Raw genomic sequence first — 19123 nt, 5'->3', positions numbered from 1 at the left:
AGGGCATTATAAGTCAAACCCAACTGGCAAGCAGTGCAGATGAAAGAGCACACTTGTTTCCAATGGATGACCTACTTATCGGCCACGCAGCTTTAGTTTCTGAATAGTCAGAAGGTGCAACTCAATGCAGTGTGCTTTGTGTCAGTGTCATCTTGAATTGTTAATGGTATGAAGGTGATAAAAAGATTCTTTACCAGTGAGGCATTTCTTATTAGTATAGCTGGCATTTTTTTTTTACATAAAAAGAGTAATAATGCTACAAATAAATTTATTGACTGATCTTCCTATCTCATCATGGAAAAAAAAAAAAAGCATACTCAATATATTCCTAGCTAGCATCACAAGAAATGTCTTGAGTAAGGGCAGTGCCCAGGTCACAAAATGGTGGTAAGTACAAACATAAGCCAGTGCTGAAGTTATCTGTCACTGTAGCCCTGAAGGAGGTTTTGGTTAGACTGATACTCCCCACAACTGTTCATCAGGCTGAGCCACCATTAGAAAGAAACTTCGATTGTGCCTGATAAAGACATTAATATGAGTTTGCATGTTGGAAGGGAAAATTCTCCTGAAATGGAAAATCCTCATGAATAAATTATATGAAGGCTATGGAGTGATAATCATCCCTTGTCATTTTGCATAGTTGTGTGAATATCCTGGAGCTACAGTAAGCTAGGGGAGAGTACATTGTAATGCTAACAATCTTGATCTGCTGCAAAAGGAAGGCACTTTTTATGAGGGGGTGATCACACTAAGAAAGGCAAAACAGTCTCCTCTGCAGCCAGGGTGTGGACGCAACTGAGACAGCCAGGGTGTGGAGGCAATCAAGACAGCCATATTGTGATTGACTTCCTTGTTCTCTTTTGACTGATCTCCTTATTTGTTTTTTTTTTTTTTTTTTTTTTTTTTTTAGTATCAAATTGGCACTATGAACCCCTTCCCCTGCTCTAAGAAAAGAATTGGTTCACGGTTCTTCAGTCTATGAGAGAAACCACATCCTGCCAAATGTAACTGCAGGAGCCCTAGACTGGGGGGAGTCAGAAGGGTGAAGACAGAAGGAATAGGATAATAGGACACATGTGGTGTGCGTGGATAACTGGTGTGACTATTTGGCCAGAAGATTTTTAAAAAGTAAAGGGTGATGGAGAGTGCAGTCAGAGCTGATGATTGGCCTCCACATGTTGAAAGCATGTGATTTGAACACTAACTTATTCATCACAAGGATGGTGGGCAAAGTGTCCCTTCCAAAACTTCTAAGTTTTGAAAACTTGTTAATGTTGAACAGTGTTGTTCCTGGGAAGTGCGCTTTCACAAACAATCAAGTTAGCTAAGGTAGACATAAAGACACCCACAGATATCCCACATAGCAGTAAGCAGAAGGTGGGTCTCCCATAAGTCCAGTATTGTATCCGCTGCTTTCAGGGATCTGTGGGATACCCTTACAACACGTCACTAAATAGCTGTAACTATGCACCTGAATCAAGCTCCTTCAGTCCATCCTGGATGCAGTATGATAAGGCCTGTTAGCAAAGGGATTATACAACAATATACAATGATATTTTACCTGAATTTTAATGGGTTAACAGGCTAGAAAAAACATGATCTTAAGCAGAAGTGTAGAAAGAGAGTACAGTCTGTATTCTAAGGCCATCCAACTTATAACAGCCTCCAGCAGCCTCTTTGTGGGGTCAGCAGGGGTCTGTGAAGCACATGTGTAAATGCAATGTGTAAATTTACTCCTGTAAATCTGGATTTAGGTGTGAAAAGGAGAACTAACTACCGACAAGAGGGATAAAATAGCAGATGTTTGCAGGTACTCAGCATGTCTGCCACACCCAGCAGAGCTGGGACATCATGAAAATAAAGGGGGTGCCATTAGGCCACCTCCTTTCTGTGTCTGTAGGATAGTACAAGAACTATTTCGTACTTAGTCCATCCAGTACTTAGTCTGGGAGAAGTGGAAGGATTCAGCAGAAACTTAAGCTCATACAGCTGGACATCTGCTAATATTATTCATGTACAGAGAAGATGAGCATTAACATTGAAAGTGGTGAATATGTAAACTCTATGCCAAGAGAAGCAGATGAAAAGCCAGGCATCCAGGTGGAAGCTGAGGCATGCGGCACCATAAGTGTTTTGGTGCTATCTTGTGGCACAGGAGTGATGAAGGTGGTAAGAACACTTTTGCCATAAGACTGAGGTTTTCCCTTAAGCAAACTTTCTCTGGAATGTCATTAGTTCAGAGAGAATGGATGGGCATCTTGGCTTTAAATAGGAGGAGGTTTGTAGAAAAGCTTAATGATGGGCATCCTGAGTTTTGTCCAAGTCCCTGGGTGACCAGAGACAGATTAAATGATGAGGTCTGGAAGTCTTAATTTGCATGAAGTACCTGATTCAGGGCAGATGTAAGAAATGGTCCCTGAACCAGCCAGCATAGGGGAGCAGATTATTGAAGGAAGCCAACCATTTACAAGGTGAAGGTCTTTTACCTTTACCTTTCCTTAGTGTGTGTAACCTGTTGCCACTTGTAATACTGATATTGAAGCTGGGGGTCTCCTTGAGCTTCTGGGAGTGGTAGGGCTGATTGCAGGGAGACAAATGGTAATGGAAAAGTTTAAGATTTTTGAGTGCCTCACAGAAATTTACTCCATTGGCTATACATTCATTGCAAGCTAGAAATTGCTTTTTCTGATGAAAGAAGTAATCAGGAATGAGTGTTGCCAACTCTGAGCTGGAGTTTCTTTTATCTCAGCACAGATTTATATTTGAAGCCCTTTTAGACATTTCGTAGGGGTAAGCTTTTCTTTGAGGTGATTAAGACAAATAACATCATGTTTGTCAATGAGATTATGCCCTTGCAGGAGGCAGTGAACTGGAAGCAACTTTTCAAGAAATGGATAGAGAGTGGGCATTGGTAGGAGATCCCTGGGGAAAAGGGAGAAGGCGTGTGTGTGTGTGTAGCACCAGCAGGTGAAAAAGGAAACCAAACAAATCAGATGTCTGTTAGTATCACAAAGTATAAACTTCCTGTGCATGAGCTGCAGAAAACTCTTTGCTCAGCCATATGGCTGAGAGGTTCTATTGTCAGCGACAGAATTAGGTGTTATCTATGCAGTGAATGCTGTACACAGGCAAAGCAAGTGATAGCCCCTTTTTTCTAACACTAAAAACCTCCAAATCATGTGTTTGGATGCATGCACGGCCCAAATGTGAAACTGCATATACAAATGATCATTTAAAGGTTGTATTGGCATAACGTGGTTTTACCATAGTAACTTTTATGTACGTACATAGTGTGTGTCATTGCTTAGTCAATAGTTTAAAATGCTTTAAGGTCAAATGAGAAGCTTTGGACACAGATTCCTGGTGTACGTTATGCTTCATGCTCTTCTTAACATCATTCAATATTCCCATTGTTCTGTGAGTTAATGTGAAGGGTGAAGTATGGTTTGTCCATTGACAGATGAAAATAAATTTCATCCCATGTTGCTTATGCTGTTTGTTTAGCAGTTTGCAAATCAGAAAGCAGTTGTGGTCAGAAATAGACTGACTTATATGGCTTTCAAAGTTTGCAATTAATATTGGCATGTAAGTCTAGCTCTGAAAGTATCTGCCTGGCTCAAAAGGGTAATTATGTGTAATTAGAACAGAACTTGCTTTAATTAAACATCTCATTTGAGTAAGAGTCAGTGTGGATCCTGGAGTAGGTTACATGCTCATTTCTCATGAAAGCAGCCTGCCTATGCTGCTTCACTAGTCTTATGCTCAGCTTTTGGGCAAGAAGGGTGGTGCAGTTGTGATGCCTTCTCAGTTCTCTTCCACTCAGTGGGGCAAGGAGCTCTGCCCTGTTTATTGCTTGCCTTTCAGAATCAGACATATTAAAGTTTACTTAGTTTTTCTTTTTTACTTGGTAATTCCTCCCCATATAAAAGCCTCAGTATTCAGAAGATATATCTTACATTAAACATCATTATGATGAACGTGAAAGTCACCACAGGGGGAAAAAAAAAGACTGTTTTTTACAACGGTGGTATTAAAAACACAGAATACAGAAGAGTTTTTATGATGTCTTGTGTCAGTACGTATTCCAGACAAAACAGCAAGACCTGCTTTCCAATATTTGAAGACCAAAGCACAGGGTTCAGGTTACACGCATGTAACTACCTATGAAAGTCATTTCTCATTCCGAAGAGGTTACAAAACCTACTTAGTGTAAAAGATTACTCCAGGCAATGGTCCCTCACAAGTGTAAGTACACAAGCATCATATTCTTTGTTTAGGTAGAAAGAAGACGCTGAAACTGCTACTGTCAGGCTTGCTTGCATAAGTACTTTGAGCATTGATGCCAACTCTGATGCACATAGACTCAGCAGTCCAGAAGTGTTAAGCAGCAGCAATGCACTGAGCAATAACATGTCTTGGAGTATGCATTGGCATCTAGTGAGGAAAATTAAAAATGTATTTTCAAAGGAAATATTAGCTGCTGTTGCTGCTGGGACCTTACATGATATTGAAAGCAGCATAAGGAAAGGCAATACAATAGCTATACCAACACTGCTACTTGTCAGCAAGCTGGTCCTAGCATAAAAGAATGGTGTGAAAGTGGAGCTCCCATTCTGTGCTGGCACCATGGAACCTTCCTGTGCAGTTCTCATTGCTATTTAATGGTTTCTACCTTTTCCTGCAAGCAGATCAGTGGAGTACCTCAAATGAATATTCCCAAAGCATCCCAGGTGAGGAGAGGAGAAAAAAAATACTTTGATCATCATCGTGAACAACAGCTAGGCTACATTTACCATTCAAGAACTGGTGTAAATGCTTGTAAGGAGCAAGAGGTGCCTGCTGTCCTCACCAGAGGAGTTTTCATCACTCCGATGAGGTAGTCATGTTACTTTGGAGTTTACATTAATAAGTTTTAGGATTTATGATACATGTTTTCTACAGTAACAGAAAACTTAGACATTGTGTTGTACTTCATGCATTAGAATTGTTCCCTCCCCCCCAACCCCAAAGAGAAATAGGAGCTTCACTTCATTGTATGGGGGACAGTAATAAAGTGCTGCAGAGTAGTAGCTGGGGCTTTTTACAGGAATCTGGCTGCTCTTTTTAGAATTTCTAGCTGTATCTTGGGGGTGGGGGTGGGGTGGAATCCATCAAAAACATCTAGGGGACCTGATGAGATACATCTGCCAGATCCTGAGGGAACTGGTGGATGTTGTTGCTAAGCCTCTATCAATCGTATTTGAGAAATTGCGGCGGTCTGGAAAGGTTCCCACTGACTCAAAGATGGGTAACTTTGGGAAACTTGAGGAGCGATGGCAGGACCATTCCTCAGGCAAGGTCTAGGCAACACTGATGGGCAAGTGCTAGGTATTGTCTTCTACCTCATTAACTTCCTTTCTGCATACTTCTAACATCTTTCTATATTCCACAGTATTTCTCATGTGCTTGTGATGAAAAGGCAACTAATTTTTTAAAGGTATTGACGTAATTTCTCGTTTGTTCCAGAAAGATTTTTTTCTTTTTAAATTTAACCTTTAGTATGTAAAAAAGAAAGGAAAATCTTCACATTATTCCGTATGCACACTGCCATTAAGACAAAATTTTGTGTAGAAAAAATAAAAATAAATTAAAGACCAACTAACATTTTTTTTATCAGTGCAAGGGGAATGGATGTTACTGGTGACATGGTTGAAAATCTGGTCAGAGAAAGGATTCTTTATTCAGTGGGAGAAGCTTTTTTTTTTTTTTTTTTTAGTTCCCTACTGTACACATACTAAACTGTAGCCTTTTTTTTTTTTTTTTTTTTTTTTCTTTTTCAGACATTGAAATAATATATCTTTAATGCAGATCTGGCTTCAGTCTAGATCTGAAAGGTTTTCCACAGTGTATTGAAATAACTAAGGATTAAAGTCATTGTTACACTTTTACTGTAATATAGCCATACTGCAATGAGCTTTTTTGCTTTAATAGTTAAAATGGAGAAGATCTAGAGTCTTCCCAAAGTTTGTAAGTGATAGGCTGAAATACCAGTTCAATAGCCAGTTTTCTAAACCCAGTTTGTTCCTGCTCATACCACCGATGTCACAGTTAACTATAAAAGATTTTATATTGCATTTGAAGTAATTCTCCAATAAAATTTAGGTTGCAAAATAGTGTCCTACTGAGATAATTTCCTTCCCCCCAAAGAAAGCCATCTTTCAGTTATCTTTCTGCTTCTCTTAAAAATCGTTATCCACAAATTAAAAACTAAAAGGAAAAAATGAAACATTCTGAGAGAATCCCACATTCAAGTTTCTCAGTTAATGTTCATTTATTGCACTTTTCTAGAAAAAAAAAAAAAAGTTAAATAGGAACATGGTTCAAAGATGATGGAGTTCAGTTATAAAGCAATGTATGCGTAGAGCACATTTTGCTGCAAACATGGTGTTTAATATATATTTTTTTAATAAAGACAAAACTTATTTTCATGTTTGAATCTAATAAATCCTAAAGTCAAAAATTATTTGTGTTTAATTCAAGTGAAGTCAAACTTTCCTGCTTAATCAAAAACCCTCAGAGTTTATTTGAATGAAACCATGCTTAGAAATAATGAGCAACGTAAAAGAGAATACTTTCTCCCTTTAGATTCTCAGGTAGGCTGACTGTAAAAACAGCTACTCATCCACAAACATCTAAGTTTGCCATTCTCTAATTCCTGGTTCCCTAACGCTGGTTCCACTAAAGACAGTCACTGCCATAGGCTTAATGTACCCATGAGGTCCATTGCTCTGTTCTGTTCTTGACTGATAAACATGCACTACTTGCACTAAATCAATTAGAATTAGAAGCATGCAGTGATGCAGTAAATCTATCCTCCCAATTACCAACTAATTATAATTACGTAGCATTGTATACTACATTATATTGTTTGTATAATTCCATACTTGCAATGAAGCTGTCCAGAGACAAAAATGAAATTAAGTGCTTAGATATAAAATAAAAGACACAGACCTGTCACTGTATATAGAGGTCCCAAAGTCATAGCAACTTCGGTCACTAATGCTGGCCCCCAACTGAGTATTCACTTGCTCTTTCATTGAAAGAAGCATTCTGCACCCAACATGTGTTTTACTTCATACTTACTGTTGCACATCCTTTAGATACATAAAGTTTACTTGTTTTACTTCTACTGTACTTACACAAGAAGTAATCTCTGAAAAAGTGATAGCACTAAAGCTAGTAGAAAACATTAATTTGTATCCAAATGGTGTTAGCACAGACTAAGTAGATTTCTGAAGCTCTGTTATTTGTCTGAGGTGTGCTTTGTTTCTGGGTATGCATATCTATTATACAGATTACTAGTTTAAGCAAGGTACGTTAATGAGATAAAAGTTAGAACCACCAATAATTTCCTTCAGCCTAGGAGTGCAGCCTAAAAAGATGAAAAGATTACAGATGACGATTGCTCTAAGCAGACAGAACACTGGAAGAAAACCACTCACCTCTGCTCGTGTTACTTGTGATGGAAGATTTACACAACAGAGTTTGGCTTTCCAACATGCTTTTTCCTAGTAGGTAGTGATAGCCTTCCTTAGATCACAGCCATATTTCTATGGGTTGCTTACCACTGATGTCATACGGAAACAGTTAGCTGATTAATAACGTCATTGACTAAATTAAATCTCATGGAAAGTCCATTAGCTCTGTTTGCCTTGACAAGGGGGGTGGAGATAAGCTGGAGTAAAGGTCACAACTTGTTCTCCTTAGTGTTTGTTCCTGAGCAACAGAGTCCACTTGCCTATGGTTGTAGCACATGGGGTTGAGTTTGTGCTGCTCTCCTCCTGCTGTAAGCTAGTATGTGAAGGTGATCGCTGCTCCAGAAATGAGCTCTTGTGCTCATTTCCGCTGCAGGCTTGGAAGTAGTAGTATCGGAATTATCAGGAGAAGTCAGTAGTATCAGAGCTGTTTGGAGTCAGAAACTTCAAAACAGATCTTGTCCAGAAAAAAACCATAAACATAATTCTGCGGTTTCCAGGTACAGGAGTACTCACAATGTAAAGACTTACCAGAAAAAAAAAAATAAAAAAAAAATAATAAAAAAAACAGGCTTTGCAAGGATTCTTAGAAGTGGAGTTCAGGAGATCACACTACTGGGAGCACTCTTTTTAGGCAACTTCAAGGGATGTGTCTTAGATTGATATGTCAGTAAAGAGGTTACACAATAAGGCACTAAAACGAGCTGTAACAAATTCCCGGGACCAAAGGTTATTTGTTAAAAAACTTAGATTCAAACAAGGATAGAATAGCTAAACTTCCGACTGGGATGTGCAACTTCTCATGAAAAATGACACTGGAAAATTGGAGGTAGCTGTTTTGATGCCAGTTTCCACAGTTTCAGGGGAGATCGAGGGAACATATTGACCAATAAACTTGCTATCTTTACAGGTCAGATTGGCAAGAACTGTAATGCAGAGGCAAGAGATGAATAAATTGGAAAAGAATCAATGAAGTTTCTGTAAACAGAAGTCATACTTCATAAATGTACTAGTTCTCGGAAGTATTCAACCACCCTGAGGTCATCAGAAATTCAGCAGATAAAGTTTATATTAACTTCAGAAGAAATTTCACCACATTTTTTTTTCAAATGCTCTTAAAAGATATAATCTGAGGGAATAAGCAGGAGCTAGGCAGAAATAGTTAGTTTTTACAGTGGAAGAGAATGTTAACACTTAGTTTATGCAGTTCAACATATTTCTAAATGATATGGAAAAGGACAATATTTGGCATTTGGCATTTGACAACATTTGCTAATGCAACTAAGGATAGTAAAGACAAAGGCTGACTGAAGAGCATCAGAAAGTCCCCATGTTACTGAGTTAACAGGGCAGAAAAACAGGAGAGAAAACTCAGTGTAAATAGATCTACAACAAAGCACAAGGAGAAAACTCAATTCTAACAACATTTACAGTGATGGGCTCTGAACTTATTATTACCATTCACATGATATTTCTATATCATGCTAAAGAAAATTTGGCACAATGTTAAGCAGCTATCTAAAGAAGTATATTGATTGCTCAGAGTTATTTAAGGAAGAAACAAGAGAGAACATTATTCCATTGTATGCACCTGTGGTATCCCAGCAACTCAACTAGTATTTTAAGTTCTACTGTGCCCATCTTATAAATACAGTAGTGAAATTAGAAAATATGCAAAGATGCTAACAGGGATAGTTGAAAGTATGGAACAGCTTTTGTATGTAGAATGATTAGATAACTTAGGGCAGTCTTGGCTTGAAAAGGGGTTATTGAGGATGGAATATGATGTATCTACAAAATTACAGGTAAACAGATTCAGTATGATAAGCAAGGAGTCGTCAGAGAAAACAATAGGCGTTTCTTCTGACTGCAATAGTTAAACTGCTGAGCATAATGCAGAATGCTGTGAAAGGTACAATTTTATCTGGATTGGAAAAGTGACTGGAATAAATGATGGAAGAAAAAATTTACTGGAGGCTATGAAATACGACAACATATCCACTGGAAGTCCATGGGCCCCAATTCAGTGGAGTCTTGATAGGGCTCAGGGGAAGTCCCACTACACTACTATCCCCTCAGCCACTTAGAGGAGGGTACAGGACCAAATCATCTGACCTGCTACCTCTGTTCCTGGGCAGTGAGGAAGAGGAGAGGAATGCCCAGTCAGGCTGCTCACAAACCAAGGTTACTATTCAATTAAGTCTAAAATACACTATTAAAAAGAGAGCAGGCTGTGCTGATACAACACCATCCTATCAAGGGCCAGGGGAGTAGCTGTAGGGGTTATGGTAGTTAACTGTCTCGCATTCAGGGCTGTTTTCTTCCCTGATAACAATGGCTATTGAAATCCATGGATATATAGTTAGAGGAAGACAATTTTTTACTTGCATATCTTATGCATCCTATTTTTTGAATTCCACATATCCAATTTAAAAAAGGATGTTAACCAGAAAATTAAATTGCACGTAGAAAGCAGTTTTGAATGCTGTATGTTTTGCAGTTTTGTCTTAAATGTTCTGGGAAGCAAAATCAGGTGTCTCAACTTGCATTGGCTCCAGCCCACAGGCCACCACTGGCGTAGATGACAGCTGCATCAGTGACACTACTTTTGGGAAAAGCCAGTGTAAATGCAGCTTGAGGGTGGTAATCATACTAACAATGCAACCATATGGTTTCTGAGCTTGTTTCAATGGACAAATTCACTGTTTCCTCTGATAGAAACGACACAGCCCCAGGCTACAGCCACAGAGGCACTGCTTTGGATAGCCATCCCTCTTCTGAGCAATTACTGTTTGTGGAATTACAGCAGAGGCAATATTGATAATTTTGAGGAATCATTAATTGTATCTTCAAGTATGAAGACATTAACTGTCAAACTAATCAAATAATGCTTTCCATTAAAGATTTTCTTTCTCTTAGTTCTTCTGGTCTCAGGTCTCCTTGGGTAAATACTTCAGTTGTGTGAATGTGGAAGTTTGTTGTCCTGCCTGTTTGAGTAAGACGAAAATACTTTTTCTCTTGGCAATATAGAGCTGATATTGCTAAAGGAGTAACACTGAGACATCATTAGAAATGCTTTCTAATTTCCAATAAATCACAATTAGGCAAACCAAGCACAGGCACAGGAATCTCATGAATCTCCTCTAATATGTAATTTGAGCTTGCGAGACCTGGCTGGTAGCTCTATTACTATATGAAAACAGATCTTAATACAGCTAATAGAGCATGAGGGTAAATCTACAGAGCCAGTACTTAAGTCACATTACAGGCCCTTTCTGCTGAGTTTTACAACATTTTCATGTAGTCTCCGGTGTGGACTGACATCAAATCACACAGGTCCCACGTCAGATAAAAAGGATAGCAGATTTGTTACAATTCTCTCCTTCATTTGTTGATAGGATGATCCTGCTTATCTTGAAGGTGATGCAATGTATGCAAACATTAACTGGCTGAAGCAAGAATATATGAAAACTCAGAGAAACTGGAAAGAAGTGAATGACAGAATGAATGCAACAATACAAATACGAAGGAAGATGATCAGTGATAAGGCACCTTTACAAGACATTCTTAGAGTATTTCCTTTCTTAAGATGCCCTTATCAGGTAACAGATCTATACTTAATAATGGCATTGAGTTTAATATTATAGATGTGATACAACTGTGAGCATTTATCTTACTGGATGTTTCTAGTGAAGTATTCATCAACATTCTTCTATTTAATCTATTGTATTTTTACTGCTAACACCACTTTAAAAGACTCACTAGTTAAACATGCCACACACAACAGCAGTGAGTTATTGGAAGTACTTTGTTGATACTTGATGTACATCTTGCTTGTTTTGGAAAGAAAGTAAACTATCACCTCATCCAGTTTATAGATCTTATTTTACTGAGCTAGTCTTACCTTGTCTTCACAGCATGCATCTCAATTTGTTTTTAGTTTTGATTTTGAGGATTGCAATAATCCTTTTTTTTTTTTTTTCTTTTTTAGCTCTTTCGGGAGTTCCAGATTCTTACACACATGAACATTTATCAGAAAACAGTTGAGATTTTGGAGATTTATTCAGAAAACATATTATCTTTGTATCTGGTGAAGAATAATCCTATTACCATTATGCTGCAAGAAAATCTGAAACAGCACACAGAGGAAGACATTCTAAAATGTCAGTACAAATCTTCTATGCTCTGAATATCTGTTCTGGTCTGGATGGGAGGGAGTTAATTTTCTTCATAGCAGCTGGTATGGTCCTGCGTTTTAGATCAGTGACCAAAACAATGCTGGTACCACACCGTAATGTTTTAGCTGTTGCTGAGCAGTGTTGCACAGCATCAAGGCCACCTTTGCTTCTTGCTCTTCTCCACAGTGAACAGGTTTGGGGGCTTATGCACAAGAGACTGGGAAGGGGCAGATGACACAAATTAACCTCCTGAGTTGTAAGGCACCCACAAGGATCATTGAGCACAACAAACTGATAACTGGGTAGAGAGGAGTTTGGGGGTGAGCAGTGGTGGCAGGAGGATTATCCAGCTCACAAACTCCACTAGAAGCAAGGCCTAGCATAAGAGAAATTTAATCATAATACTGAGTTTATGAGTGTCATGAATGATTTAAATACTACTGCACGTTGCCAGCTGAGGCACCTAAACCTTTACTGTGGGACAAATTACTCTTCAAAAGGGACTGAGCAGCAATTCCACTGCTGAGCTGTTAGCTATTTCATAAGCCACAATTTGTCTTTCCAGGATGATATCAGAGTGCCAGAATGTTTTCATTTGTAATTTAGTAGAAATCCTTGCCTTTGACAGACATGAAGATGACTGCTGCGTGTTTACTTTTGCCAGATGTCTTTGGAGATGACTCTAGTCTGTTTGCTGCAGTAAACGAAGAGGTAGGAGACAGCACCACTGGCTGTGGTCTCTTGCTCATATGAGCTGCCTGGGCACATCCCTTGGCCTTTTGGTGGTTCAGCTTAGTTCCTGGAAAAGGATGATATAGCCTGCCTTTTGGATAAAGAGCAAATACTAACAGAAATGCTAGCTAAATTCCAAATGTTATTAGGCTTACTGAATTCTCTGAGATATTACAAGTTACAGTGCAGTTCACCCAATGTGATGCTGTGACATCATTTGAAATATCCTTTTTTTTTTTTTTAGGTGAAGGTGGTGACACCAGTGTTGGAAGTTAAAAATCCCTTCAATGTGAATTCATGTGAGTTTGCTCTGTATGTAGAGAAACAAGAGGTAGCCCAGCTTGAGGACTGCACCACAGCCCTGGCAGCACTGGTGGCTGCATTTTACGTGTTTGATATCCCGTGCCCAAACAGAATCTATAGGACACTGAACTTCCTGGAGTCTCTGGTATTTGAGATGAGGTGTCCAGCATTCCTCCCAGCTCAGGTAAAGAGAGGGCTGGAAATCCCAGTATTTGCTAGTGCAAATCCCAGTATTTTCTAGTATGCACAGTACTTGTCTCAGGAACATTTTGTCAAAATAAATCTCTTTGTTGTGAAGATGAATCAGTGCCATTCTTTCTAGTGAAAGTGTATGTATATTTGTAACAGTTATGTTTAATACTGTTTTGTTTTTGTTTTTGTTTTTTTTTTTTAAATTGTACTGGCTACTTTTATAAAAATCTGAAATCTGAGCATTTTCTTTATTTTAAATGAACAGTCTGGAAGTATTAGAGAAAATAAAATTTTCTAGATTACTACGTGTTGTGTATTTTTTTTCTCAGAGGATTTTACAAATTCTGATTTTTGACCATCAGAACTTAAAAAAAATACTTGTGAGTTAGTGAGCACTTTGCTGCTTTAGGTGCTAATATATTTAATGTCCTGAAGCAAAAGAAATTAGATTTACTGGTTACCACTCTCATTATATTATGAGCACATGATCACTAAAAGTACTTAAATAGTTGTTTTTTGTTTGTTTGTTTGTTTTGTTTTGTTTTGTTTTTGTTTTAAAATGCTGGGCCTGATTTACAGTTTTGCAGGATGATGATTTTTCTTTCTTTTATCCATGCATGAAATCTTCTTTTCTTCTTTCAATATTAATCCTAAATTTGCTAAATAAGGATTCTGAGATGAGCTCTCAAAGTAGCAAAACCGACTTATCTGGGATGCTGCCATGTGCATTTGTAACCACGGCTTTGGCAATGGGGAATGAATGCTTCATTTTCTTTCTGAGTTTGCTTTTTAGAACAGAGCAGCCTTTTCCACATGTACATATCCCATCTGCCCACGCAGAACAGAGACCCTCTCCTCTCCTTTTCCACAACCTCCTCTTCTCTCTAACACCTCTTAACTTCTTAAGCACCATGCATATCTGGAAATCCCAGGGGATTAGAGCCTGATAGTGGATGGCTTCAGACAGCCTTCTAGTGATGGAAAGAGCAGCTGCCAGCAAACTTAACCAGTGCATTAATTAATCTATATAGAATGGCAAATACCATTTTATTAAAATACTACATTCTGCTAAAGAGCTCCATCTCTCACAAGTGCCCATACAGGCAAAGCAACATTTGTGGTCACCACTGTTCCTCACACCCAAACAGAAAGCCCTTGGCTGTGCATCCCATTCAGAGATTACAGTGGGAGACTGAGTATGAGAGGAGAATACTGACTGCATTTAATGGCCAGACTCTCTTGCTAAAGTCTTTGGAATCACTTGCCTCCCATGGAAATTGTGGGATATCCTTAGCCCATGTAACTGCTGGGTCACCTCCAATACAACACTGAAAACCATTGCAAGTGCCATTTTAAAGATTCATTAGGTGTCCTTGAGTATATTTAGTTTCCTAGTGCATTTGTTAGGTGTAATCTTTGTAATAGAAGTTGCTATACCCTATTACCTCATCACATTTTCTTCTACATCTTGTAAACAGTATTAATTCTAAATCATTTATTTAAACCACAGTACGCTGTATACCACAGTACTTTGTATATATACAGTAGTACTGTAGTATAGTAATAGTATAGTAATAGTACTGTATATATACAGTTCAAAATACTCTGTACTGTGGTATACTAAAATTTAGGAAGTTTTACTATGTACTTAGGTATACAAAAACTCAGGAAGCTGATAAGTGATCTCTGTTGAGTGGGAAATCATTGGGTCTCACTGAAGGTTACAGAACTGGCACATGAGAGAAGGATAAACACAGAAGGTGAGGGTTCAAGGAAATGAGCTACACGAAAGGACAGAAGGAAAGAAAACGCAACAGTCTGGCATTTGGTTGTTCTGCATAGGCAACCTCAGCTGTTGGCAGTGACAAAACCCAGGTCCATGAATCTCAGGTGAGACTGGGTTTGGGGCAAGGTCGGACAGCAGCAACAAAGTTGCGTTTTCAAACTCATGGCCACACTGAAATACAGTGAAGCACTCCACACCACCCTCTGGAACACTTGGGTTCACCTTAGAATCATGGGCACACACAAATGTAACAGACAGCTCCAATTCAGGTTTTATTTATTGTAGTACAATAAGAGTGCAATTTGACTGTACAAATATTGAACAAAATGTAAAAATATTATTTATGCAATGCTATGGAAGGAAATTAACAGAGCAATGCAACTTACTTCATACTGACCCTGTTTTACCTCACATTATGGCAGGTACCAGTCCCCAAGTGTGATCTGGAAGGGACAAAGAGTTCTTGAAATCTTGAGGAACTTCAGCCAAAAAACAGCCTAGCTAAATCTGTGTGAAGATTTAAAATTCTCCAAGTTCTGTGCAACAGAAACACTGTTTGTTCATAACTCTACAGACTGAGCAACTGCCCACCTCAGCGCTAAGGAGAGGGCTGCCAAAAGCTTGATCCAATTCTTCTCTCTCCTTGCAAAAGCAAAATTCTGATACAGTCCTCAATAGCTGGGCTTTCCTCAATTTAAAGTGCATCCGGCTTACATCTTATATATATATACCATGTGCAACAACTTGCCCTGACAAATTGTTATAATAATCCTCCGAGAAAGACGGTTGCCTCACTTAAGTACCTGCTAGTGGAATCTGCAGTCTTGCTAATGACCTGCTGAAATCCATGCCCTTTACCTAGTTCATGCCTATGCACCATATGTGTTTAAGTAGCCTTTTCCGCCATGCTTTGGCTTTCTCCCTATGCCTCACTCACTTTTAAATCAGACTTTTGAACTAGGAATTGATGGGTTAAGTAATTTTCCCACCATCTGGAAAACAATTTTATGTTGAATATGAAGCCAGAGTAGCAGTCCTAGCTTAGCACACTGTTTTTCTCCACTGTTGTAAGTATACTGGAGACCAGCATGTGCAGACACAAATAAATATGTTTTTGTTTTTGTTTTTTTTTGATAATAGCATTACCTCAAAATACATTTATTTTCCTTCATGTGCTGAAGGACTGTAGCACGCTCCCATGTAAAAGGCTGGGGCTCTATTGTGCAGCATAAATGAAAGTCTTCTATGAAGTCAAACTTTATTTTTCAGTTGCAGCCTTCTCTATATTGATCTTTTGGTAAAATACATTAAAGATGCTGGTGGAAAAACTCACATAACATTTTTGTAATCGTGCAAAAGTAAAAACATTCAGTTATCAAAAAAGCATTATAATTTCAACCCCAACAAGGTTTGTTTTGTTTTGTTACAAGCAAACAGACAGTTTTATAATCTGCAAAGTCATATGCTGTAGCATAAAGTGCCACATATGTAACATTGTTTCATTTTTAAACTATGGCACAAATTCATATTAGCCATAACAGTCTAATCTGGCTACCTGTAGCCTAATTTTTGGCTAATCATTTTTTATTTTGATAGTATGAAGTAAATGCTACTGAAAAGTAAAATGGGTACATGAAGTAGAATTCAAGAATTCTTAGAAAATATTAACGTTCCCTTATATAATACAGCATAAATAATTAATGAAGGTTTTCTTGATGTCCAGAGAGAGTTAGGGATCCTAACCATCCATGGAGAATTAGCGCCATTAGTTTGGTAAATAAGACTAGCTGATTCGGTTGTTACACAGTACCTTCTTAAAAGCTTGAGCACTTCCCAGAAGGATTCAGATGTGTACTGGCTCTAGGAGAATATAAATAGTCCACCAGTGCCGAACATACTTTGCTTCCTTTCTGAGAGTCCTTACTCAACAATTCTAGTGAGTTTTTGTGCTTTGAATAAAACATGAGCTCCAGTGGAGAAAGCTGGCTTGTACACATTTTCCATTATCTTCAAAGTTCATTGTGTGAGTTTTTCTCTGCAGCTTTGAACATCAGAATGGAATTAAAGATTTTTAGGGCTGGTCCCAGTTTAATGCTCATTATTTTGACAATGTCTGATTGGGTCATTAGCAGAAATGCCTCTCCATCAATTTGCTTTAAAAGAAAAATATAAAAAGCTATTAATAGGTCTGACAGGGCAGCAATATAGATGTTCCAGAAAACATGAAAAGAAAATTCCCAGACATCGTACAGGAATGGCTGAATACAAATGCTTTCAAACTTCAGGATAGCTTTGCTATAAACTTTTTAGACAGATTAGCTAGTCAAAAGGAACAGGATGATGACCCTCCTTCTGCTTGAAAATAACTGGCTGCTAATTTTTTAGCCAACCTGTTTTTATTTTCATACTGACAGTATAAAGTAAAAGCTACTGAAAAGTAAAATAGGTAAACGAAGTGAAATTCAGCACAGTAACTGTTTTTGCCATCTTAGCTGCTTGTTGTATGCAAGCCTTCATAGGAAAGCTTCTAGATTTTACTCCCAGCTAAAGAACTGGAACCCTCTTCAGGGCGCTCTTCTCTGTTCATTCAATAGCATATTAAAATGAATTTGCTCTCAGATGTAAATGTGGGCTAGAGTAGGTAAATCTGCTTCTGGTACAAACACAACACTTATTTTTTCCTCCTAGTTTAGTAGTATTGCTATTTTAATATACACTACAAATGAATGTTCTCTGTAAGCAAATCATTCCGTTGCCAGGGGTGCTAAATCTGAACATGAGGCAAGGCCCTCACTCCCCAGGACTTCACTGGTGCAAACACTTCCTTTTGTAAACTTTGGGTCATTTTGGTATCTGTAGCAACTTTTCAGTGTAACACAAGCAGGACAGCTAGACCTAAAAGCCAGCTGTGGTTAAATTAGGAGCACTGCTTAGACTTCGAGATACTAATTTGAGATAGGACTAGTGTAATTAATTTCCTGAAAAAACAGAACATGAGCTTTCCAAGTCACACATGCTGCTAAGGCAGAGTGCAAGGTACATTGCAGCATACACCGCAGCACTGCAAGCTAAGAAACACTGCAGTGAGACCAGCACCATGTAGTTACAACAATTGCTGGTGACTCATTTTGTGCACAGAGCCAAACTGGGTGGGCTCAGAACCAGAATCGTGGTGATGCGGGGGTGACCAGCTTTTTGTAGCATCTTCACATAATCAGGATGAGGGTTCATTTCCAAAGCAGAAGTTTGAACCAACACCTTCCACCTACCGAAAGACCTTCAGCTGTAAACTTGAAAGGGTATTCCATAATGAACTTCGTTCAGACCCTTCTGTGAGAGCTAGAGCTGGTAGGTGCATGCAGTATAACTGCCCTGTAAATCCTATGGATGCCAGCCAGTCCATGCTGGTTGGTCTCACTGGCAGAGAATGCTCCAGAAAAGATTTAATTCATTACTCACAGACAAATCTTTAGTGTCTAAAACTTAAAGAAGGCATTTATTTTCTTACATCTCTGAGAATGAAAGTGTTTAGCATTCATCCATTTCTGTGGCACTTCTCATCTGCTGGCTCAATCAGCAGCGTGCCAGCTATTATTGATCTTTAAATTAATTGGAGAGACATCCTAAGTGACACAGAGGATAAGCTAGGCCTGCATACCTGCTACAACTGTAAAATGCCTAAAGTGCAAAATGGCTAGAGATGCCACGCATCACTCCTTTGTTATGTAACTGTAACAGTAAAATCTACAGCCTAAAAACTTCCGACAAAGGAGAGGATTAGCAGGGCCATCTGTATACATTTTACTCAGCAGGTGCATTTATGTTCTCAAGTTTAAGAAGTGCCACAATTATTCTTCACTGGACTGTATAGCTGACTTGGGATATTACAGTATTATACTCTGCCCATTCAGGTGGTCTGGCTGAGATAAGCATCTGAACTACTCACTCCAGCACTTTGTGATCAAATAACCTTCTTGGAACTAAGCAGTAATAAAAGGTAACAAACCTCTGACATGAAAGGCAAGAGTCAATACAGATTATAAACATCTACTGTGCCAAGAAGCCCTTTACTTCCCACTCCATGAGCTGCAAAATGACCTAATCTCCCACATACATGCCTCTAACTTCAAATATACACTTAATCCAAATAGTTTACATGTGTTTTTAGCGACAAAATAAAATTAATTTTTTCATTAAGCTTTGCACTCTGTGATTTGTTTTAAATATAATTTACCCACCTCATCTTTAAACACCTTGCCATGTTCCTCACAACCTGGTAAACTCCGTATAAATTCAGAGACCTGCCACCAAAGAATACAATTACAGATTTAGTAAGACTGGGGTCTTCTCAAAGTAATCTTAAAGGTTGACATACATTAAAACAAAGGTTTCTAGTTGTTTTTGCATCCTCTAATTAG

The 19123-nt window shown here is 38.5% G+C and overlaps 2 protein-coding genes across 2 annotated transcripts in view; one reads left to right on the top strand and one right to left on the bottom strand.

Annotated features, from left to right (window-relative positions):
* SAMD3 (sterile alpha motif domain containing 3) overlaps positions 1 to 16328 on the top strand; it is a gene marked incomplete at both ends in the record, with an annotated part of 37645 nt that extends 21317 nt beyond the window's left edge. The window contains 5 exons of the mRNA XM_084284451.1: positions 10913 to 11116; positions 11506 to 11677; positions 12321 to 12403; positions 12669 to 12911; positions 16302 to 16328. Of these exons, the coding sequence (XP_084140577.1) occupies positions 10913 to 11116; positions 11506 to 11677; positions 12321 to 12403; positions 12669 to 12911; positions 16302 to 16328 (729 nt within the window). The remainder of the gene's footprint in view (positions 1 to 10912; positions 11117 to 11505; positions 11678 to 12320; positions 12404 to 12668; positions 12912 to 16301) is intronic.
* Positions 15035 to 19123, bottom strand: part of L3MBTL3 (L3MBTL histone methyl-lysine binding protein 3) — a 78441-nt gene continuing 74352 nt past the window's right edge. Inside the window, exons 21-22 of the mRNA XM_084284971.1 lie at positions 18944 to 19006; positions 15035 to 16858 (exon numbers count right to left, since the gene is read on the bottom strand). Of these exons, the coding sequence (XP_084141097.1) occupies positions 16715 to 16858; positions 18944 to 19006 (207 nt within the window). The 3' untranslated portion in view covers positions 15035 to 16714. The remainder of the gene's footprint in view (positions 16859 to 18943; positions 19007 to 19123) is intronic.

The sequence above is a fragment of the Netta rufina genome (genome assembly GCF_964035555.1).
Source record: "Netta rufina genome assembly, chromosome: 3".
Classification (NCBI taxonomy): domain Eukaryota; kingdom Metazoa; phylum Chordata; class Aves; order Anseriformes; family Anatidae; genus Netta; species Netta rufina.
The sequence above is the reverse complement of the archived record's forward strand: the minus strand, read 5'-3'. Positions and strand labels throughout refer to the sequence as shown.